General features: G+C 39.0%; 2 protein-coding genes and 1 pseudogene across 2 annotated transcripts; 2 read left to right on the top strand and 1 right to left on the bottom strand.

Annotated features, from left to right (window-relative positions):
* Positions 1–4: 4 nt before the first annotated feature.
* On the bottom strand, positions 5–9,759 carry LOC143891587 (ketol-acid reductoisomerase, chloroplastic-like). The gene is made up of 10 exons (XM_077396086.1): positions 9,445–9,759; positions 8,704–8,796; positions 5,114–5,179; positions 3,452–3,592; positions 2,510–2,737; positions 2,184–2,301; positions 1,957–2,096; positions 1,697–1,864; positions 1,452–1,607; positions 5–698 (listed from the first exon to the last, which is right to left on the bottom strand). The coding sequence occupies exons 1-10, from the start codon at positions 9,712–9,714 to the stop codon at positions 330–332; spliced, it is 1,749 nt and encodes a 582-aa protein (XP_077252201.1). The 5' UTR covers positions 9,715–9,759; the 3' UTR covers positions 5–329.
* A 3,258-nt stretch (positions 9,760–13,017) lies between these two features.
* APG7 (ThiF family protein) lies at positions 13,018–23,347 on the top strand. Its single transcript, XM_077396085.1, has 14 exons — positions 13,018–13,360; positions 17,537–17,754; positions 18,501–18,692; positions 18,788–18,842; positions 18,951–19,045; positions 19,254–19,443; positions 19,566–19,671; positions 19,786–19,930; positions 20,004–20,162; positions 20,246–20,434; positions 20,922–21,116; positions 21,250–21,365; positions 21,819–21,975; positions 22,970–23,347. The coding sequence occupies exons 1-14, from the start codon at positions 13,165–13,167 to the stop codon at positions 23,129–23,131; spliced, it is 2,175 nt and encodes a 724-aa protein (XP_077252200.1). The 5' UTR covers positions 13,018–13,164; the 3' UTR covers positions 23,132–23,347.
* On the top strand, positions 22,259–22,331 carry LOC143847643 (U6atac minor spliceosomal RNA; annotated as a pseudogene).
* Positions 23,348–24,826: the final 1,479 nt, after the last annotated feature.

Below are 24,826 nucleotides of genomic sequence, written 5' to 3'. Positions count from 1 at the left end.
TCGGTTCCCCCAAGCAGTTTTTAGATAATAATGGACAACCGGATAGTGAAATTACACACCAACAATATCCTGCTCAAACATTTGAGCACAAAAACAGACCTGCAGCTTTGAATGTCTTCTACGGATACATTAAGTTCAGTATTACTAGCATAATATAAAGTTTTCATACTTAAAACACCTCGAACCTTATGCTATGGCCGTCACACCAATTGGCCTGATTTAAACAGCTTTTGAGCCATTAAAAACTAGTGTTCCTAGAACTGATACACTCTACCCTTCTTCGACAAAGTTTTTACCTCTTCTCAACTGCACTCAAACGTCTTCATATCCTAATTGGCAGACTGGCGCAGCTCGGGACGTACAAAATCCGCATCTTGTGGAACTGATATGTCGACGGTTGGCCTCAGTTGCGCACAGACTTGAATGGCACTGTGAACAGGGTCAGAAAAGAAGTTGCTAAGGAGATCCTGGTTTATGGTCGACCCATTGTCCACGGCCACATAAGCCTGTTGGGTGAGTATGTAATCGAAACGGGGGGCCCACTTTCTTGATCCTAATCTTGCTGTCGTGGAACAGTTATCGACCATGAACGAGACTCCACGAGCATGCATGAAGGGGTTCAGAGAATCCACGGGCTCGATAACACTCTCATTGATGATCTCCGAGTATGAATGTCCCTTCTTCCTCAACACTTCAATCTGCATTATTAGTTGAGACAAAGTTGCAAGTATCAAAATCTGCACATATATCTATCTATTAATATATATACTAAAAAAACATCTATCTATCTATCTATAATATATATACTAAAAAAACATCTATCTATCTATCTATAATATGAGGAATGCTAGACTCACAGGAGCCCTTGCAAAAAATAAGGGAAAGGGCGCCCTCATTGGTCAAAACTGCTTTATGGCAGTTATGACCTGTGATTTTCTGCGATCCTAAATTGGTTTTGACCAATGAGGGCCCCCTTTCCCTGTTTTTTTGCAAGGGCTCCTGTGAGTCTAGCATTCCTCTCTATAATACATACTAAAAATGTTTCTTTCCATTGTCATTCACTTTCTTTCCAAGAAAAAAATGTATTGGAAAACCTTCTTTATACCTCATATTTTGTTTTCATAGGGTGGGCCCCAACATTTATGGGGGCACCACTTTACACCTTATGTTTTTACATGATGGGGCCTGCCATTTTACATCTCTTTTGATGCGTGGGGCCACAATCACTACCCAAACATGTGTATAGGGTGGAGCCCACGATTTTACGTATAATGCTATTGACGAAGTGGGGCCCACCATCTCTATCCAAACCTATGCATTAGGGCCCACCTTTTTACACCTCATGCTCTGATGACGTGGGGCCCGTCATTTTACACCCATGCATAGCATGGGCCAAAATACTAGTTTTCTATTAAGCTTCCAACGCATCAAAATTTTGAGATAAGTCTTACCTGAGCCATCATTAGTGCCACAAAAACACCAGCAGTAAAGGGATGCAAGGGACCCAAGTCGCCTTCAGGCCGTGTTGCTCGGACTCGCTCACCAACTTTCCACATCCGTGTCTGATCGATTTTGCCCATCGGGAAAGCTGGTAGCCCTTCTTTTTCCTGTTAAAAAAGGTCATAACATTGCCCTTAGTCTCTAAGTTTTGTGACACAGATAGAAATAAAGCTTTGATAGATGACAGTAGGCATACAAAGAACCGACGCCCAGCCAAGACAACACTGCGGATCTCATTTCCACATGCAACATCCTCGTAGCACTCATAGAGAATGTCCATGCATGGATAGAATGATGCACTGTACGCTTCCTGAAATTCCTTTTTCCCATCCTCGGACAACGCATTATACACGGACAGCATGCCCTACAAGAAACCAACAAATTTGTGAGCTCGTCTACATAATAAAAGATGAAAAAGAGCAATACATTCAAGGTTCCAAAGATTAGATTAGTAACCTTTGTTGAAATGGTTTTTGATACTATTCCTGTTATGCACTCCACGGTGTTCTTGTAAGCCAAATCTTCGCTCATTCCATGTTCAGTGTACCTTCTAAACAAGGACTCCACGATTCCATGCACAGCTCCAAGTAAAATGCCTGCAGGAAAAATGTCAACCAAACGATATGAAATGTGTTGACAAACATTTTGATGCCTAAAACTCCATCGATGAACATGGAACTCACCACGCTCCCCAAATATGTCACTCTTGTACTCCTGCTCCAATGTGGTGGCAAATGTGAAAGGAGAACCAAGAGCAACAGACCATCCTAAGGCCACATCTGTAGCTCTGCCATCAATATCCTGCACAATATACAGAGGGGACAAGCTGTTAATCCGATGGTCCTGCAAATATAGGACATATATTGACTTTATTTTCATCAAACTCTTTGTTCAAGGATGAATCAAGTGGCTATCAATTTGGAAAGCCGGTAATAAAAAGGCGCACAAATTACAAAGTAAGCGATGCATGGAATTTCATTAACCAGATCGATAAGAGTGAGGAAGGTACCTGGTGCACAGCAAAACTAGAATTGATCCCTGCACCATTTATTTCCTTTCCCTGAACATACAGCCTCCTTACGGAAGGACCCATTCCCTTGGGGCATACAGCGATCACACTTATGTTCTTGGGGAAATCAAGCCCAGAAGATTGTAAATGCCCAAGAAGAAAGCCATGGGACAGCCCAAGGATGCTGTTTGGTTTCATGTGAGAAAGCACTTTCTCATAATTATCTGCCTGCAACACAATTGCTACTATATTAGCATCTCATAATTCCACAGAATATTTAACCCGAGCTTCAGATGGTAATAAATTAGCACATATATCGATCAACGGAAGCATAGCAAGGGAATTCAGGGTGAAAAACACTCATCTCTGGCGATGGCATCAACTTAAATAGCAAAGTATCACAACGGTCAGCTGAAAAGATTAGACTCTGAGACAATACTAAATTAAAAGATGGGTATACATAAACAAAATCAAAATGGAACACCACCAAGATAACAAGGCTTTCCATCATTAGCCACTCAGAAGAGCAACGATTATCACTTGGGTCATTTAAAGTTTGAAAATAAGCAGAATTAAAATTAATATGAAGTTAAAACCCTCAAGATAACCATTTAAAAAAAAAAAAAAAAAAAAAAAAAAAAAAAACTCAAGATAATTACTTGGTCATTTAATCAATCATTGCATCTTAAGTGTACATCCTGTAGCCGCAAAACATGCCGAAACATAAGGAGGATCTGTATGGCATGGCATAGTTGAGACATCTAAGCCGAGATCAGCATACTAACTCCAAAGTAACGGTTTGAACATATTTAATAGACAATGTAAAAAGTTTTCAAAGAAACACACAGAAAACCCTTATCCTGAAGAAAGGTACAATCAGAAGTTCCAGATAATAATCCATAAGAAATACAGAAGCAGAAGTCACAGATAACATATTCTAACCTGGGCAGCATCAGAAATCAATAGCAACAGAAGGTCACTGCCTGAAACAGTTTCCCAGATATCACCCAAAGTACCATTTTCTTCTGTAAATCCGGCAGCACGTGCTTCGGCAAAAGAGGAAGAACCTTTCCTCAATCCAATCTGCATTGAGAGAACAAACATGCACGCTGTAAATTTTCATGACAGTGACATGACAAATAACTTATTTTGAAAAGGTGTAATCCGCATAATATTGCTATAAAGAATAGTTAATGACAGATGGTCAATTGAGTAAAAATGTACAGAAAGCCAAAATATTATCATCAGTGATAAACAAAGCAAGAACATGGGTCAAGACCCATGAGTCATCAGAATCGACAGCTTAAAAGAGCTTCTGTGGAGAATCTGTGAATTGTCTTTTCTTTTCTTTCTGTTAGTTATTTCTTTCGGCTAGGTATCAACCAGAAATTTTAGATATCAAAAGGCTTGCCAGTGAATTCAATCTGTGGATTCCACCCTGGAATACCTATTTAGGGTTAAGGACACGAACAGGGGAATGGAGAAACAAAATGTCATTGTCCAAACAAAATAGCTAAGAGGTTATCTGCTCCAATATTCTGTAATTGTTAGCTTCTGATGTAGCAGAATGAGGAACAACCAATTGTACAGTTGTGAAATTAAAATTTAATTCTAGGAATAGAACACTGCATCAAATATCTGATCCAGCAAATGCCAACTGCCAACTGCCAAGAATCAGAAAGGTCACCCTGAGTATCAGAAAACTCAAGGGAAAACTGTCAGTATTAATGTTACTATTTCAAAAGGGGCGATGATCCCCCCACCCCTGGCAGTATGCATCCTCCCCCCCGCCCCCCCTTTAAAGTGATTTGACGTCAAAAAGCGTTAAAGATGCCCACTGTTCACGTAATAAGGGGGGCGAATGCGTACTGCAGAGGGGGTGAAAATATCATCTCCCTTCAAAAGCCTCATGAAAAACTTTACTCTTGAAAATGCCACACCATCGACATTCACTTAATTGAAATTTTAAATCTCTAGAAGTTTTTTTCTTACTATGAATGCTACCAAGTTTCTAAAAGAAATTATATCAATTTACGATTAAATTTTCCCAACTACAAGTATAATGCACATAGGTTTCATATCAATTTACGGTTAAATTTTCCCAACTAGAAGTATAATGCACGTAGGTAAATGTGTGTCCAAAATATTCTAACAAATTTTAGCAGAAATATGAAGTTATTATAAAGAAACAGAAAATGCGGGAGGGGAAAGCACTCCCAAGTGCCAACAAAAAAAGATGGTGTCTAAGTGGTTTGCTTGTTTCCCACATTTTGAGGCTCAAGGCCAAGAAGAAACTAATACTAAACTGATGTATAATATATCTCCCTTGGATATTAAAAAAATAACTTTCAAATACTTCCTAAAATTTTCTTAGATTTGTGTGTACAAAACTGATGTATAATATATCTCCTTGGATTTGGATCACAAACAGTTACGGATCTGCTAAAGAAAAGGCTCAACAGACCATTCAAAAAGAGGCTCAACGATTAAAACATAAAAATAAGAATATATAGAATATTTTATAAATATGCTCTTGCATCCATTGAACACCCACTGGTCAAGGCTAAATGTTTTAAATACTCTGAAAAAGTAAAACAAACTCACCTTGACCACAATGTCAGATTTTGCCACCGCCAGTGAATCCCTCAAGTTCTGAGCTTGGGCAGGGCCCTATACAGAAATAAAAATGGAAAAAATTTTCAACTCAGTAATCACTAACAACACAGTTAAAAAAAACCACTTCTAACTCATTAATCACTTCCAAGACATGACTATTACATCAAATACAATTAGAATTATGGAATGCCACTTCTCTACAGAAAGGGAACATGTCAGCTCCTGAGAAGGATAAATCAAATGCTAGAAATACAACATTCAAAAAGAAAAGAAAAAGACAGAAACTATGTGTGCAATAGCATTTTGTGCAGAAGAATAACAAATAAGAAATGAAATGCACTTAATTCTTTCTAGCAATCGATTTGCAGGCCATGGTCAGACAATTAGGATCATCCAATAAGTAACATTTTATGTCATTGTGTCCTTCCTAATAACCAATTAACCATTTATACCATCCAAAAAAAAAAAACCATTTATCCCACGCTGCTCAACAGAACAACACACCTCAATCTCCATACACAATTGCATTACAGCTAGAAAGAAATTAAGCTTCAATAACTTTAAATTCAGACAAATTGAAAAGGGCCGATGTACAACAAGTCACCTCCAAAGCAAAGTAAACTTCCATAGAAATAAGAAAAAATGATAACAAGAACAAGCAAAGGAATGCATAAAACCACAACAGACAAGCAAGAGACAAGCAAATGAGAGAAACAATACACTGTTTAAAGCTCCCCAAGTAAATTGTCGACTTGCCCGAGTCGACTCCCCTTTACCTTGGCCGAGTTCTTGTCCGAGTGCCCATTTTCTCTACCAAGTTAATTAAGACTCTTTGTACCCGCCCTGGTTATGACTTATGACCACATCACAATCATTGACATGCCCGAGTCAACTTCCATTTACCTTGGCTGAGATCTCGTCCAAGAAAGGGTTTTAAAACACTGAAACAACGGGAGCCAAGCAATGTCAATATGTCATGCCCAGGAAAAAAAATTCCATTAGATTATCCTAAACTTCTCTGATTTGTGCAAAGTTTGATATTGTGGCATCCATTTTAAAACACCACAGATAGGAGAGTTAGGTTCATCCCATGGAGTATTTCCGGGGCATATATCTATGTCGGGGCCCAACAAATGAATAGTCTAGATCCCCAAATAATATGGGCTCTGCTACATTTGTTCTGGTATGCTTGCATGCACGACCGTCTACCATATAAAAACTCTGCAAAATACAACTTACTAAACGCTGGTTGCTAGGCAAAAAGAGTTCCAAGACAAAATATTAAATGAACTTCGACTATCCAGGCACTTTCAAATTCTCCTTAACTTGAACAAAAGACTTGGTCAAATCTCCATGATTGCCACTTAGATGTCCACATGGCAATGGCATGTCACCTGTGTTGCATGGATTCTTTGCCCTCCTAAGCCAGATCCATGTCGACACGTTCCGACATGCGTTTAGGATATGGATTCCTGAGGGACAGAGCCGGATTCTTATCGTAGCCATGTCCAGCAGGAAACCTGTTTTTTCGGACGAATTTGACACATCGTTCTCTAATAAAAAGTGAATCGTGTATATTTTCTCTTTAAACACATTTTTGTTTTTAATTGTTTTTTTAAAGGACAACCTGTCATGTCTTAATAAAAACCCTAACACCTCGACCATCAACTCTCGAACATCGAACCCCCCTCCCCCTTCTTATTCGATTCTCTAACGTTTTGACTGTCTACCTCAAAAATTTTCACAGATATAAAATTCATAAATTTTTATTTTACTAGGCCACTACATCCTCTCCATGTTGGAAAGAACCAAGGTTTTAAATGACAGTTTTGGTGTCGGTTTCGGGCTTTCGGTCACCACCGAAACTGAAATATTTCGGTTTCAGTGGAAATTTCGGCCGAAATAATGTAAAATTTTGACCAAAAAATCGGTTCTTTTTAAAATTTCCACCGAAATGTAAAAAAATTTGGTGGAAATTTGGACTATTTCAGTGGAAAATTTGGTAATTTCGGTGAAAACTTTATAAATAAGGGTTAAAAACGAAATTTCAGTTAAAATTTCAGACATGTAAAATTCTAATTCAATGAACTTTCGGTTTCGGTCCAAACCAAACCGCAATATTTCGGCCGAAATTTAAAACTATGGAAAAAACTAAGCCTAGAGTGTTCGTTCAATTCATCATAGAATTCCAACAAATCATAAGCATTGAATGCGGGTTGGATGTGTATACCAGGAGAAAGTTCAATCTTGTAAAAATTGTCATGGATCTTCTTTACAATGTGACATGTACCAACCCCCTTGCCTTTGAGTTTGTTGTAAGGACCTGTAGGAACACATTCTTTCCTTCTGTATACCTATACAAAATCTCCTCCCTTTAAAATTTTCAAACGATAATGTGCATCAGGCGTACCTTTGCTATTTGCATTACTTGCTTCAAATTTTCGTCAAACATCTTCATGAACCCCTCATGGTGATGGTAAAATATTTGGTTCCTTTACTTGATATGGTTAGGTTAGCTAATGGCACAAGATCAAGCTAATGTGATGGAACATGTCCATACACGATCTCAAATGGACCTTTTTCGGTCGAGCGATTTACATTGGATTAGTAGGCAAATTCGGCTTGAGGTATTATCATATCCCATTGCTTATCCCTCCTCCTACCAAGCTTCGTAGTAAATTGCCCAAAGTCCCATTGGCCACCTCAATTTGACCATAGTTTGAAGGTGGTAGGTGCTACTATAAAGCAAATCAGTCTCAAGTATCTTCTTTCTACAAAAATGACTTGGGAATTTGGTATCTGGTTTGAAGTAATTCATTTGGGTATGCAGTGTTGTTTAACCACGCCATCCAAATAGAGATAATCAGATTTGGAACATGTAAAGTTCAACTTTCAATATTCATTAATATACAGAAAACATCAAAAATTCCTTTACACCTGTCTTAACTTCTTTTATAGCCCCCACATATCATAACTTCTCTCCAATAATCACCAGCTGCTATCGAACTCAAAATATACTTACAACGCAAAATACAACTTATTAAACAATAGTAACTACGCAAAAATATTTCCTATACAAAATATTGAATGAACTTCAACAAACTAGTCTATTTCCAAATTCACTTTTATTTCACCAAAGACTTGGTCAATTTCCATGATTGCCACCGAGATGTCCACATGGAGATGACATGGCACATACTAGGTTTGGCACGGCACATACTAGGGCACTAGGCCACTACATAAAAAAAGAAGCAAATAGCCAGTACTTCAATGAATTGCTAGGGTCAAATTCAACAATTAGAGAAAATGCAGAAAAACAAAAACCACCACAGACCCCAAACTGCTTTCGACAGTGTGTTTGCAACAAACATCATAAGAAAAAAACTGTGTCATGGTTGATACTTAGTCTATGCATAAAACATGATACTAATTGGGAAACGAGACGAATTGAACAAGAGAGAGAGAGAGAGAGAGAGAGAGAGAGAGAGATACAATTACATGCTTCAAGTAGAAGACAGAATTCGTGTAAATAAATATCATGCCACATCATAAGAAAAAGAAATAGCAGAAAAAATCACCTGAGAACCCCACCCGAGCACGCCGATCTGTTTAATCCCCTTAAACGCATCTGGGAGCAAATGAAATAGATCTCTCCCTCCTCTAACAATATACTGAGAACCCCAACAACAACAACAAAATCAAGAAATCCCGCACAGGGGTTGTCTGGATACATGGACTTCATAATCTAGGACTGTAAAATCCTGAATTTTACAAGCCAAAACCTGAATTTTATATGCTAAAACCTAGATTTTATACGCTAAAACCTCGATTCCACAATCCTGAAAATGTAGAATCCAGGTTTTAGCTTATAAAATCCATTTTTTAGCTTATGGATTTTACAATCACAGTCCTGGATTATAAAATATTTATAAAAAGTAACTATTTTCAGGAACATTTATAAAATCAAGGTTTTAGCTTGTAAAATCCAGGATTTTACAATCCTGGATTACAAGATAGTTATAAAAGTAAATATTTTCAGGAATATTTATATAATTAAATATTTTCGGGAATATACAGTTTGGATTGCAAGAATTTACTAGAAAAGTTATAAAAGTATCTACTTTTACACATAAAAAATATCACTTGAACCAAAGTTTTTCAATTTTTATGTAGATGGACCTTCATTTTACGATTATATCCATCTAAATTAGCCATAATCATATCATTTCCTTCTAAATTGATCAAATAAAAAAAATCCCAATCCAAACATGTCCTAAAGGAAAAAAAATAATAAAGAGGGGAAAAAAAGTTAGCTTTGCCTCGTCTTGCCCTGCTAGAGTGACTTTCTCCTTCTTAAAGACTGAAGTTTCGAAATCAAGAGATTTCAAGGGTTTAATTACAGGCATGGAGACCATGCGAGCGCCAAGGGCTCCGGTAGAGGTGGTACTTGTAGAGATCTGAGATATTAGAGGTTTTAGGGTTTTGGAAGAGGTGGAGAGAAACCCTAACCCTAGTGATTTTGGAGCTGGTTTTAGGGTTTTGGATGGACAAGGGGCTACCATGAGGGAGAAAGAGGTAGCCGCCGCCATTGTTGGAATGTTGGTGATGAGCAAAATGTAAAGGGGCGTGGTTGTGAGAATGTGGGTGGCTTTTATAGTGACTCCTTTGTAGTTCGGCTATTGTGCGCACCGGGGTGCAGGATACTGAGATTTTATATGCTGTGCCAAACCGTCCACTTAATGGGCCACATCGTAATAGGCTGTGCCAAAAAATCATACGGACGGTTGGGATCATCCTACGAAAATGAAGGGTTAGGATGATCCGATGGAGCTGATTTTTTGGGCACACCCTATCTATGTCAGTAGACCTGGCAAAAGTGACCCGTGCCCGCGGGTCGACCCGGCCCACCCGCAAATTTGCGGGCACGGGTCTAAGTTTCCGTGACCCGTCAAAAACCAACCCGCGGGTGACCCAACCCGCAAAAACACGGGTCGGGTCGGGTCAACCCGCGGGCACCCGCATTTTTACAGTATTTTTTAATCTTTTTGAGAATGTTATCATCACTGCTGTTTGTTTTTTATGAGTAACTCCTCACTTTATAAAAAGTACGGTATGTCCTGCACCGTAGGATTATCCAAAGTTCCAAACCGTCCATTAGATGGGCCATACCCTAAATAGGTTATGCCCCAAAATTATTTCCATCGGTTGATTCTAACCCTCCGATCTATAGAGGGTTAGGATCAACCCTCTAACATTCAGATTGGAGGGATAGGATCATCCTATGGAAATGATTTTTGGAGCATAACCTATTTAGGCTATGGCCCAACTAATGGACGGTTTAGATCATCCTATGGTGTGGGCCATACATAAAGTGAGAGTGCCCAGTAGTGTTGATAACATTTAAATGTGGTTTTTATTTTATTAGAATTTGCTATCAAGCTTCTCCTTTGGCAATTTCTCGGCAAGTGGCCTTTGTGTATGCAAAGATGCACGCATCCAAATGTGTATGCAAAGATGCGCTCATCCAAATGTTGCTAAAATGTTCCTAGAAAATGTAAAAAAGTAATCATTACACCACAAAAAGTAAATTAGCTAAATTATAAAGTTTTGAATGAAAAATTATCTAGAAAGGGTTATAAAATTTTAAAATTACGAAAAAAATACCAAATCACATATCGGAGGTTATGACAATTACGGGAAAAATAGAGGCTGTCAAATCAAAATAATTATTACAATCCCATATTTGCGGCATATTTGGGGTGACCCGCGGGTCGGGCCCGCCCACCCGCGGGCCGCGCGGGTCACGTAAATTTTGACCCGCCAAAATGAGGGTCATTTTCTCACCCGACCCGTGGACCCGCACCCGCATCACCCGCGGGTTGACCCGGCCCGACCCACCCGTTTGCCAGGTCTATATGTCAGGGCCCATCAAATGAATGTTTTGGATCACCCAAACAATGTGGGCCCACTGTGTTTTTGGTAGTGTTTGGATTCGGGTCATTGTTTGGATGATCCAAAGCGTTCATTTGATGGGCCTGCATAGATAAGGTGTGCCCAAAAAATCAGCTCCATCGGATCACCCTAACCTTTCAATCTGTGGGCGAACCGTCAATTGAGGGGGCCTACCTTATACAAATTGAAACCAAGGGAGGTCTACTTGTAACTTTTTAAACATTAGGGGTTAAGTTGAATGTGTCAGAAACCACACGGGGTCTAAGTGTATTTTTCCCTTTTAATTAAGGTGTTTGTGTCATTATCAAAACACACGGTTGTGCAAATATCAGTAGCCTTAACTAAATGTGAGTTTTAGGATGATCCTAATCCTTCAATTTGTGGCTCCATTTTTGGAAGGCACAATATCGATAAGCATGAATAGACGAAGGGTTTGGATCATCCTGTGTCCTCCATTTTTGAGCCATGACCTATCTATATTCCTTCAAAATTATGTGTATACATCAATAACATAAAACAACTTCATTAGAAGACAATCTTTTCGAGAAGTGCTATAAATCTTCGATCTTAAGCTTCATGGACGACCTCAAAGTATTTAATATTTCCCGGGTAATGATATATTCGCCCCCTTCTCTTCCTGAGACCACCCCGTCGAGCACTAAAAAAAGTAGTCATAAATACACTAGTGGTCAAGGTGGCAAACGGGTCACGGCACGACAAAGCTCAGCCCATAAATGGCATCATGGGTCATGTTGTGCCGGCACAATTTGGATGGGGTTGGGCATGTCCCGTGGCCCACTTTGAATTGTGCCGGCACACTTTTTTCATAAAATTTACCTATTTAGCCCCCTATCTTTTTACTTGGGACAGCCGCTTCTAGGGTAAAGCAGTCGTGGCGCCATGACGTGCCGACTACCGTGCTGTGCCTTTTCATGCCACTGTAAATGAAAATCCAAGCCTGGCACGGCATGGCACACGTCTTTGTGTCGTGCACTCGTGCCGGCGCGGTCCGCACACAACAACATTCCATGTCATGCCGTGACGGTGCCAGCACATTTGCCACCTTGAACTAGGGGGTGGGCCGAGGAAGAAAAGGGAGTGAATATCACTTCCTAAAAATTTTTGAACGTCATAATTAGGGTTGCAACAGGATCGGGTTTTTCAAAACCCTAGCCCAACCTTGGATCCCATTATCTCGGCCCTGACCCTGTGTCAGGGCCGAAAAACCTCAACCCATGGCCCACCCTATAGGGCTCAGTGTTGGCACTGGCCCGCCCTGATTGGGTAGGGCCAGCCCTAATTGACCCTAGCGCAAATACCTGTTAAGAGTGCAAAAAATAAAGCAACCACTTATCATATAGAACAAAATGATTAATAAACAGAGAAAGGGAACAAAATAAGACAATATGAATTCAACAACATGACGGGTGAGAGAGACAATTAATAATAATAATCTAAAGAAACACCAATCCATGATAATAGAAAAACATTAGCAAAAGAAACATGAATATATGGTTCAATTCTATAATAGAAAACTTAGGGTCGGGCCGGGTCACGATACCCTAGCCATTAACCCAAAACCCGGCCCGACCTGAGTCAGGGTCTAAATAAATGAACCCTGACCCGCCCTCAAGGTTGGAAAATCCAACCTTGACCCTGTTCGGGCTCAGCGCGGGTCAGGGCTGTTAGGGCCAAACTTGCACCCCTAGTTATAATATATAGGCCTTGATGGAGTAACATGATCTCCTTCGATCTGGGTTTGCATGTACCCTACCAGATCAACAGCCAGGATCATCACCCCCACAAATCCATTTGCCACGTGCCCGGTGGGCCCACGAAAATTAATTGCCTGTTTTTTTGCGTGCGATGATTGCTAACAATCTCCTTCTTTTACAAGGAAGTTATAATTTAAAAACTCCACAGTCGTTGCTTACAACACGCTATCCAACTTCCAAAAAGAGTAAAAGGAAAGGAAAAGAAAAGAAAAAGTCCTCCTTTCTTTCTCTGCTCTCCTCGATGAAAAGCTAAAAAGAGGAGAGGGAATTACCAAACAGGTGTGGAGAAAACCCTAACCCTAAGCCGTGGTAATGGCGGAAATCTCGGAAAGCCTTGAGACGGATAAATCTGGGCCGTCGATTTCTTCCTCCTCTCTTGATCTCTCCAAAGGACGTGTTCTTCAGTTCGCAACCTTTCAGAGTGCCGTAGATGAGGGATTTTGGCGGAGATTATCTGCTCTCAAGCTCGATAAGTTACAGCTCGATCAGTCTCCAATCAGCATCACCGGCATGTTCTCTTTGATCTTCGATCTCCCCTCTCTTTTCAATTTTGTTTCTTTTATAATTCTGTGTTCTTATATTTGTTCAAGGAAGTTGTTTTATTAGAAATCTTTCACAAATTCTATGTTTGCTTGTGCTTTTGTGGAAAGGATTTGTGTTTTGTAGTGATCTAGAGGATTTCTTCTCGGATTTATCTGTAATTGTTTATAGGAACCTCCATTTGTTGTTTATGTTGCTGGAATTGTTATGATTTTTGGGAGTTTTTGAAATATTAACGAAGTTGTTGTTTTTTTTATTTTGCTGAAATTTCCTAGTCTGTTTGACCTGGATATTCGATTTGTGAAGATGTGTACGCTGATTTATATCTGCATGAACCTTGAATTAGGGGGGGAATTCCTCGTTTGCCGTTATTTCAGCAAGGATCTCTAGGGTTTTGTTACGTGCGTAATTGGCCGTAACAGAAATAAACAAGGAAGAGAGGGGGAACGGTTGGTTCAAGGCAACTGGACCTCCTACGTTTCAATTTGAGAGGAACCATGATTCTCCTAGAAATATAAGTTTCTTTGTTGGTAAAATTATCTTCTTCTCCGTTTCATTGAATTACTAATTAAATACAAACAAAAGGGAGTGCCATTTCACAAACTCATTTACCCACTTATAAGACACATCGCCAATAACTAACCCCCACAAGCCTAAAGCAAATAACCACATTTTAACTAATAACTACATTGTAACTGCTCAAATATACTACAATAACAACATTTATTCTTTCAAAATATATACACGACAATAACATGCACATATCAGTTCAATTAATTGATTAATTTCTTGTGTGGGTGGGTGTGGGGGGATGAAGGGACTGCAATTCACTTTTGGCTTTAGTCCTCTGGTGTAAGTATATTATGGTTGGTTAAAAAGTGGGCCATAACGGCCTAATGTGGCTAAGGGGGCTATCATATAAGAACAGCCCACTCCTTCGTGGGAGTGTAATAAATAACATACAAAGGAAGCCCTAATAAGGAGAAGAAAACCTCCTGCCATTGTAGCCCAATAGATTTCCTTATTGAAAGGACATTAAAAGCACTCTCTGCTCCCTTCACCCCTTCATCCCTGCTTTTCGGTGGCCCTCAGTGGACCTTCATAACGGCCATGAGATCCACTAGTCAGTTCTTCTCAGCAGCACCCTAGGGACCACTGAAATTAACAATATATCAGACGGTGAACACTCCGAAATTTCAGCATGTAGATTGAGAGGTTGCAGAAAATCATCATCAACGACACGTTCGACATTGCACCGACATTATCGGAACACTGCAAATGGGGGATTTCACCACATAATAATCGGTAATTCGAGCTGATTTCCTGTCAGTCAAACTAAACCGTAGTTGTTTAACTTCACCAATTTGATAACATGCCTAATTGAGCTGTCAGCACAGAACTTGGCAAAATAGAAAAAATTAACGGAGCAAAATTTTTCGATTTGGAAGCGATGAATTTGACTCATACTCGGCTAAGACAGGGTTGACTATGTTTTCGATTACGATCCACCGGAAGAACTGACTTTAAATGCTAGTTCTGCTATAAAAAGATATGAGAATATCCTAGATGACGTTAAAACTACTAGGTTGAGCATGCTCACATTTATGGAACCAGACCTAGAGATTATATTCGAGGAATACCAAAGTAACCAAACTGGCAAATCTATGTTTGATGCCATTGTAGAGTCTTATGGTGGGGCTTCTGAATCTCACATTCAGCTCTTGATAGAAAAATTTAACTCTACCAAGAAGAGGAATCTGTAGTTGACCACATTAACAAATGCCCGTCATAGCCAAAGAACTAGCATCGGTAGGACCCCCAATCCTTGAGAAACTTCAAGTTTCCACTGTTTTTAGTAGTTACTGCAATCAAAATATCAAATTCTTAGGGCAAGTTATCATTATGAGAAACCTACCCATGATACCCAATGTTGAGGCTGAGAGAAGACTAGAAAAAGAACACTGAAACCTTGTTTTGTTGCCTCATCCTCATATGGCTCATTCACACCTGGAAATGACAAACCTAAAAACCAAGTTCTTTAAAAAGGAAAAATCAAAGAGTAAGGGGTTGAAAAAGTTCAAACCTAATAAGAACTTTAAAAAAAATTGTTATAACTGTGAGAAACTAGGTCACATTGAATGGAACTGTCCTCAAAAGAAACGAAACAAGGATGATCAGAATAAACGGTTGAAGGATATAATTTGTGTGGTGTCTGACTCCTTATTTTCAGATCACGACGACCATACTTGATACGTTAATTCGGACTCAAACCGCAATGTGGCCAGATCTCGCGAGAGTTTTGTTAACATGAAGGAGATATATCCTGGTGATCATCGCATGTACATGAGAAATAATGCATATTGCGATGTTTTGGGAGTTGGTACACTCCGGATTCAGTTGACCGGTGATACGAATCTCCTTCCGACTGATTTGATGTATGCGCTGTGACCATAATACATAACCTACTCTCAGTGGCTCCTCTCAATGAGCATAGTTTCGAGGTTTGTTTTTGTCTTGACTGAGTTTCTATTTGGAAACATGGTCGTATTCTATTGTGGGGACATAAAGTTGATGGACTCTATTGATTCAATGTAAACGTTTTTTCTAGTGATAAAGCTAGTTCTTCTTCTGCTTATATAGATGTGTCATTTAATTTTATTCTTCCTTACATTTACATATGAGATTAACAAGCGGACTAATTCGAAAAACTTTCTATCCACGTGTAATGTACATATCATAGTTTCGAGAAACTTTCTAGCTAGATGGAGAACCCACTTCCCCGAAAACTCGATTAGGAAGCAAAGTTCTTCTCACTTCCCAAATTTTGGGGAAGCAGGCTTTCCAGACGTTTCCTATGCGTGTCCTCGTAACTAAGAGTACGCTTCCTATTTGGGTGATTATTTCTTCCTAGAAGTATATTTTTTCCTTTTGATAATGTTGAAAGAGCGTATTTAAAAAAAAAGCGCATTTAAAATTTGAAAACTTATTTTTAAGTTTCAAATGAAAAATTTGTGGATCTTTTTCCAAAAACTAACATTAAATATACATGTGAAAGTGTAAATTCCTAAAGTTTGTAATTCTAATTAGTTGTGAAGTCTTCTTTTGTACTTGTATATATTCACCCTTCCTTCCTAACCTACTACAATCCTACTCTTTCCATGTACTTCTTGCTAACTTCCAATGAGGCTTCTTACCTGCTTCATGTTGACTTCAGCGATGCTTCCCACACAGCTTTCTTTATTTTCTTTAGAGCTTTTCGCTTTTCGCTTCCCGCATTTTCTCTTTTCTAAACCCCTCCTTCCTGCTTTCTCTTCTTCCCTGATTTTCATTCTCACTGTATTCATCGCCATCTTCTCTCTGTGGATCATCATGTGGCCTCTTACAATTTGCAGCCGGATTGCAAATTGTAAAAGAACCCAACTAGAATGGAAGAAAATGATCCAACGTTTGGACATATCCAAAGTAGGCCTTTGGAAGCTCCGGTGAGAAGAGGCGACTCGTGCCAAATTGATAGAGTAAAAAGAGGTAGGGGCAGACCGAAAACAACTTGGGTAGAAATAGTGAGGAAAGACTAGATAGCTAGGAACATAAGAGAGCATGACCTTGGATAGGATAGAATGGAAGAAAATGATCCACGTAGACGAACCCAACTAGAACCAGGATTAGAGCCGGGTAGATTCCTTTTACCTTCTTCATGAATTTTTTCTAGAGGATTTATTTAGCCGACCCCAACTAGTTTGGGACAAAGGCTTTGTTGAGTTGAGCTGAGATTGCAGGATGGGGATCAGAAACTGATTGCTCCTCACAACGAAATATGCATATTCTGAAGAATGAAACAGTCGCAGTGGATTTTTATAATTTGGAAAGGTCACAACCCTACTCTAACCTCAAGATGAAACAAAATCGATAAATTACTAACGGGAACTCTATAAAAAGGCATGAGCAATATGCATTAATGATCTTTATTTCAGCAAGCTTATTTGATTCTCTAGCAGGCTTTGATTTAAAGAGTTTTATTTCCATTGAGTTCTGATGCACTTACTTCTTCCAGATTCAATCCCTTCAACATTCATTAAATATCACAAATTTCTGCTCTGATGACTGGTGGCCTGTATTTTAAAATCAAAATTTTTCTCATGGGCAGGATTTTATGCTCCTTGTTCTCATGCACAAGTTTCAAATCATTTGACGCTTCTAGCCGAATCATTGCCAACTGACCCGGTTGAACAGTCATCATCATTGGAAGTTAGTCATGGCAACCGGAACAGATGCCCTGTTCCAGGCATTCTTTACAACACAAATACACTGGAGAGCTTCCATGCCCTTGATAAACAGAGCTTGCTTAAGATGGAAGCAAAGAAGGTACTTTTTCCAGGAAAGCTCTAACTCTTCATTTGTTGTTACTTTGTTTTTTTTATACCATGTTAATATTACATTGGATAATGAATTGGTAGCATTAAGATGTTTCCTTCCCAATAATTCTTTGATATTACAATTTATTTAGGCCACGCTTGGATACCCACAAGATTTAGATTTGGATTTCTCACATTTGCAGTTGAGATTTGGAACTGGATCAGATCCTTAGATTTCCAAATCAGCTACAACAGTGAAAAAAATCCGATTTTCAAATCTGTTCTGCAAGACATTATTTGAAAATCAATATTTGTGGCAATTACCTTCACCCTCGCTGCTCCTCGACCTTGCTGCAGCAGCAGCAGCCAGACCTCCCTCCCTCTCTCGTACAACATGAGCATCAAGATGATTGATGAATTTTGTATCCAAAACTCAATTCCAAATCCAAATACAAAAAACATGAGGTATCCAAACGTGGCCGTAAGTTATATTATTAAATTTATTTCGTTCTTTGATATTGGGAAATGATATCAGTCCAACCATATTTTGATATTTTCACTAACCAATCTTGTCTTTTAGTATTTAAAGAGCTTTCAAAAGGTTATTACATTTCCCAAAAAGCTCTCACAAGCCAATAAAAAGAGAAAAGACAAGCTCAGTTTGAGCAAATATTAAAACATGGTTGTGCTGATATCATTTCCCTTGATATTATTATTATGCCATTCCAACTGTGAATAATGCTCATTGGCCATTAGATTTGGGAGGACATCTGTTCTGGAAAAGCAGAGAACGAGAGTGCAGTGCTTTCTAGGTTCCTTGTGATCTCATTTGCGGATCTTAAAAAGTGGAGCTTTCGCTATTGGTTTGCATTTCCTGCTTTGGTGCTTGATCCTCCTGCAATGTTGCTTGATATGCGACCTGCTTCACAGTGGTTCAGTCTAGAAGAGGTACCAAACACACATCAGGTTTTGAATTTTAAATTAGGTGTTCATATAGGATACTTTTTGTGGTATTTCTGATGTCCACCCTATTTCTGTAATAGGGGGAATCCATATCCGCAGCTTGTAATGAATGGCGTAAATCAAGCATAACAGCAGGTTGGGCTGTTGCTAGTGGAATTGCTTCTTCATTTTAGTCTTCCATTTTTTCGTTGTGAAGCCAACTTTCCTATGCTTACTTGTTACATAATCATTGAATTACTGCAGATGTGCCATTCTTTCTAATTAGCATATCTTCAAATTCAATTGCCACTGTTAGGCCATTGAGAGACTGGGAGATTTGTCGAGGTGATGGTCAAAAGGTTTGTTCATGTAACAGTGTACTCTTTATCTCTAGAATTTGGTTTTATGTGTGTACACTAATGCAGTAATGCTTGTATGAAACATATTGTTTCGTAAGAAAACAGTGAACTTGTATCTCTAGAATTTATGTGTATCTAGGATAACTTACCAAACTGTAAAGTTTGTGTTAATGGCCTTTATTTGAAGCTTTTGTAATTGTTATGGCAGTTGCTGTTTGGGTTTTATGATCCATGTCATCTTCCAAGCAATCCTGGTTGGCCTCTTCGCAACTTCCTTGCCCTCATTTGTTCAAGATGGAAGATGAAAAAAGTTCATTTTCTATGCTATCGAGAGAAACATGGTGTGGCAGATTTGGGGTTGTCTCTAGTTGGCGAAGCCTTGATTTCAGTCCCTGAAGGTAGAGATGCATAGAATGGGTAAATGCTCTTATCCAATTGATTTATCTTCTTTTCAAGACTCAAATATTTTGAAATGGTTACCATGACGTTAACTTGCATAAAATTGTTCATGGTCTTTTAGGCTTGAAAGATCCTGAATGTGTGCCCAAAGCTGTGGGATGGGAACTACACAGAGGGAAGCTGTCATCAAGGTGTATCAGCCTTGCTGAATCAATGGATCCAACCAGGTATTATTTGTATTCACTTAATAGGAGTTTACAATTTACCATTCAAAATCAAAAATAAAATTGGGGCTTGGAATTTCTTTTTTGTTTTAATCATTTTACAGAAGATTTTCTCAGGTTGGCCATATCTGCAGCAGATTTGAATTTAAAACTTATGAGATGGCGCACTCTCCCTTCTCTGAACTTGAATATTTTGTCTACTGTCAAGTGTCTCCTCTTAGGAGCTGGTACACTTGGGTGCCAGGTCGCTCGCATGCTTATGGTAAGTATTCAAAAACTATTTAATTGAATGTTTCTTTCTTTTCACAGTTGACGAGAAGCTTGTCTATTTGCAGGCATGGGGTGTGCGGAAAATCACACTACTTGACAGTGGCCGGGTGGCTATGTCTAATCCATTGAGGCAGTCTCTTTACACATTTGATGATTGCCTTAATGGTGGAGATTTGAAATCCATTGCAGCTGTTAGGAGCCTAAAGCGCATATTTCCAGCTGTGGTAATCTTCCTTAATTTTAACATTTGTAGGGCCCACTTTGGAGATGGTACTTCCTTTCTCTCAATCTGTGCTTCATTTGGCAGGAAGCAGAAGGTGTTGCCTTGATGATACCGATGCCAGGGCATCCTGTTACTATCCAAGAAACAGCTAAGGTGCTTGAAGATTGCGTGCAACTTCAAAATTTGATCACTTCCCATGATGTGATTTTCTTATTAACTGATACGAGGGAAAGCCGCTGGCTTCCAACACTTCTCTGTTCAAATTTTAACAAGGTGATCTCGTTGCTTAATTTCTATTTATGCAGTATCTATGATCTAATTAGGGTTATAATCTTTTTTTAATTGTTTGTTCCCAGAAAAATTGCTATTAAATGTTTCTAGTATGGATGAAAATGATAAAGTTATATTCTTTCTTGCTTCATATGGCATCGCTGATACTACAGTCAGCTCAGTTTTTGATGTTGCAAGCACGTGTTGCAAATGGTGTTGCAAATATAATGACTCTCTTAGATATGTAGCAGCGAGGAATTCATGATCGCCAAAAACATTAGTTTGTAAAAAATATATATAGAAAATAGAAAAATCATGATGTGCAACAGGCTCCGGTCATCAAAGCAAATGCAGTTTTTCTGGACTGTTTCACGCTGAATAATGATTTAGTAATCTGGTGAATGGAGACAGGAGATTAGAATCCAGGTTCACACAAATTTAAACATAACTAGATTTGTTCTCATGTGATAATCATATTTCCCATTTGCAGATTGTGATTACAGCCGCTTTAGGATTTGACAGCTACCTCGTTATGCGTCATGGGGCTGGTCCAATCGGTTCTACTGCTAATGTCAAAGCTGAGGATACTCTGATTGCTGGGTTGGACAACATATCTATGGTAGACGTGGATGGAGGGCGACGGTTGGGCTGTTACTTCTGCAATGATGTTGTTGCTCCTATAGATGTAATTATCTTTAAAACATGCATATGGTGGTTCTAGTTATACTTGGTTGCCGTCTTTTGAATTTTTCAGTAGCTATGATTGGCACCTTAGGTCAGTATCTATTAACCATTGCAATTGTTTTTACTACACGCAGTCAACTTCCAATCGCACGTTGGACCAGCAATGTACAGTTACACGTCCAGGGCTAGCTCCGATTGCTTCTGCTCTTGCAGTAGAACTGCTGGTGGGGATTCTACATCATCCTGAGGGGTAAGCTCCATGAACCATGTTGATGAAATCCAGAATCTCTAATCACAGCCAACCTGTCACAAGTATGTCCTGTCCGATATTTTCAAAATATCACGTTTTTATCACGATATTTTGATAAAACGACAAAATCCCGAAATAATCCCGAGATTTTAAAATAATCACGTTTTTATCATAAAATGTTGACATCACGATATTATCCGATATTTTTACAATATTTTTATTTTATATATTTTTTAAATAATTTTATTTTTATCGTTTTTTCATGATAGAAACCCGAAAAAAAAAATATATATCCCAAGATTTTCTCTTGCTGACAAATTCCTGAGAATGATATTTGTGACATAGATCACAGCTAGGTTTTGATGGTTAAATGGCTGCAGTGGATGCTTCCTTGTCACCCATTTTCACCTTCTGATTTAGAATTAACCTGCTCGTTGAACTGGGTGTGTACAGGATACATGCTTCAGGTGAGACAGCTGACTCCACAGCTGGGAGCAGTGAGCAGCCTCTTGGCATATTGCCTCATCAAGTCCGAGGCCACCTTTCTCAGTTCTCTCAGATGACACTAGTAGGTCACTCCTCGAATAGTTGTACAGCCTGTTGCAGCACCGTAAGTTTATTTCCTGTTCTTGTAATTTTTTTAGCTTAGTTATCTGAGTTGTTATATGATGCATGGGAAAGTTGTGGGTGTGCCTTGTGTAGAAGTACAAGTGGGGTTAATTTGTTCAACTACTCTTACCATTTATCTGCTGGCCCTTTTATGGACAGGCCATGCCCATTACATTTACCCGTTGGATGATTCTAAGCCTCCAATTTGTTGCCATTAAATTACGGATGAATAATAATAATAATAAACAATAGTATATGTGTTCTACAGTTAAAAAATGGTGTATGTGTTCTTTGAAAGGAGAGATGGTTGGTCTCCCCTGACAGGGACAGGAACAGGCTTCGGACTTACTTTTTTTTGGTAGGTAAGCTGGGATTGAACCTTTGACCTTCAGGTTGGAGAACAAAGCCTAGACCATTGAGCTAGAGGCTCAATCCCTAAAAAGAAACAACAGTACATGCCCACTATGGGGCTTGAACCCACAACCACGAGGTTAAGAGTCTTGTGCTATACCCTACAGAGCTAGACTGGCTTTCTTACAGGTAAGGCCTTCGTGCTTACCTCTTACCACAGATGGTTAAGGCTACCCAGTTTGGTGGATCTTGCCAATTTTAAACTATTCAAAAAAAGAAAGAAAAGGGTATTCATTCATCAGGAAAGCCTCTAAAAATCCAAGGGTTAGAGTAGTTTTATGGGAACCGCACATCCATAGCAAGGCCTAGCGGATAAATGATTTGGGTCAGTGAACAAATAGAGCCCTCACTTGTACTTCTTAGCACTCATACATGCATCATATAACTGCTCTAGGATTGTACTCAAAGCAGACCCATTTCTAGGGCCTACACTGCTGCGGGTTGATGACATGGTCTTGGGTCAGTGTCTGCTGGTGTTCTTTCTCTTGGCATCGAAACTCTTATTGCTCGATTTTTTTGATCAGCTTATGAATCCTACTAGTAAATGTGCTCATAACTTTTCGTATCTAAATGGCCTATTTCAGGTGATATCAGAATTCAGAAGACGAGGAATGGAGTTCATTCTACAAGCTATTAACCAACCCTCATATCTGGAAGATCTAACCGGACTAACGGAGCTGATGAAGTCAGCAAGCTCCTTCCAATTAGATTGGGATAATGAATCCGATGATGATGTTGAGATCTGAGGTTCTTTTTATCTCACTGCTTCCATTCTTTGGGTTACACATTTTGTGCCCTTGTTAAAATTAACAGTTGTCGTAGAATTTTTCTTTCTTTTTCTTCTTTTCTAGGTTGCAATGAACAACTTAACAACATTTAGTTTCTGATCCACTCTTATCATTTTCTTCATTGAAACCATTATGGTTGTAATCTATATCTATTTAAATAACTATTTTGTGTCATCCATCTCTTTTTCTGGGTAAGAAAATGGTTAAATCCGATACTGGAACCCATGTGTGCTGTTTGTTTGACTTTGGCATGCTGCTCAGGAAAGATGTTCATTTCCGGCCGATTCTGGATTATTTATGCTCTGTTTGGTTGCTTGTAGATGGCTGGGAGATCTAGAGAAGAAGAAGTCAAAGGGGAGATTAAAAGCAAATCAGTCAATGGGGAGAGGAGATTTGCCAGCGATTTTCTCAATCGTAATAAAAATCAAAAGATACGATTTGCCCGAGAATTTCTCCCATTTTTTCTTCTATTTGGAGAAATTTATCGAGGGAGTTTAGAGGGTGCTACGTCAGCCGACAAGGGCCCGACAACTCCGGTGGTCAAACTCCCCAATTTAGCTAAATTCCCTACCAAACACCCTTCAGCAAATCAATAGAATTACATTCCTGCTGTTATCCTAAAAAAAAGGCAACCAAACAGAGTATTAGTGCATGGTTCAAGAACTCGGAAACTTGACTCAACTAAAAAATGAATCAAGTCGATTCAACTCCACCAATTTATTTTAGACTTGATTCACGTCAGGAGCTCAACTGAATTAGGCGGCGACTTAGGGCAGTACCCAGGGGATTCTCCTATTCAAATACGAAATGTATAGGGCGGTGATAATTCACCCCTTACAGGATAAATTCACCCCCTTTGTCGGTCGTGGCATAACCATGGATTTAAATTTCGGATTCCAAAACTGAAATTTCGGTAATTTCTGCCGAAATCTTGGAAACAAACTTTAAAAAATCACTTTTTCCTGAAATTTCGGTTTTGTGGATTTCGGATTTCGGTTTCGGTCCCAACCGAAATCCGAAATTTAAAACCACAACTAGTATTCTCTCTCTACTACAACACTTTTGCACACCTAAGTACTTACTCCAAACCTTTCTTTTTTAGCATATTGTCTTATGTAATTCATATGAGGTGGCAGTTCTCCCATGCAAAAGTAAGCCGCACAAATGCCTTTTCACGAAATTTCCTAACAAATCTTTAAAAACAAGATGGATAAATAGTCTAGGGAAATGATTTTAGCACAACCATGTATTGATATTTTCACTGACACATCTTGTCTTTGGTATTTAAAGAGCTGTGAAAAGGTTATTATAATTCCCAAAAAGCTCTCAAAAGGCAAGTAAAAAAGAAAAGACAACCTGGGTCTGTGCCATTGTTAAAACATGGTTTTGCTGCTACCATTTCCCATAATTCGTAGCATATTACGGTAGGTGGTTAGCAACAGAAAAAAGTAGGAATTATTAAAACATAGTAATAAAATTTAGGGACCATAATAATCTTTGACAGCCATTTAAATAAGGGGTAATTACATTTACACCACCTCTAGTTTCTGACATATCCACTTCCGCCCCTATAGTTTAAAACGTGACAAATACACCCCTGTAGTTTCAATTTGTTTAAGGTTTGCCCCCTCAGCTGAAGGTTCGTCCATAGAT

This window comes from Tasmannia lanceolata, unplaced genomic scaffold, assembly GCF_043159265.1.
Source record: "Tasmannia lanceolata isolate RefF3 unplaced genomic scaffold, GAP_Taslan_0.1 ptg000015l, whole genome shotgun sequence".
Lineage (NCBI taxonomy): Eukaryota > Viridiplantae > Streptophyta > Magnoliopsida > Canellales > Winteraceae > Tasmannia > Tasmannia lanceolata.
This window is presented reverse-complemented; position numbering and strand designations above follow the sequence as displayed.

Excerpts from the sequence above, each read along its gene's own strand:
- LOC143891587 (XM_077396086.1), bottom strand. The coding sequence starts at position 9,714 with ATGGCGGCGGCTACCTCTTTCTCCCTCATGGTAGCCCCTTGTCCATCC. Across the intron at positions 2,738-3,451 it reads TGATTTCTGATGCTGCCCAG|GCAGATAATTATGAGAAAGT; the intron begins GTTAGAATATGT and ends ATTGTGTTGCAG. Across the intron at positions 1,865-1,956 it reads CAAAAACCATTTCAACAAAG|GGCATGCTGTCCGTGTATAA; the intron begins GTTACTAATCTA and ends GGTTTCTTGTAG.
- APG7 (XM_077396085.1), top strand. The coding sequence starts at position 13,165 with ATGGCGGAAATCTCGGAAAGCCTTGAGACGGATAAATCTGGGCCGTCG. Across the intron at positions 18,693-18,787 it reads AGTGGTTCAGTCTAGAAGAG|GGGGAATCCATATCCGCAGC; the intron begins GTACCAAACACA and ends TTTCTGTAATAG. Across the intron at positions 21,366-21,818 it reads ATTCTACATCATCCTGAGGG|GATACATGCTTCAGGTGAGA; the intron begins GTAAGCTCCATG and ends GGGTGTGTACAG.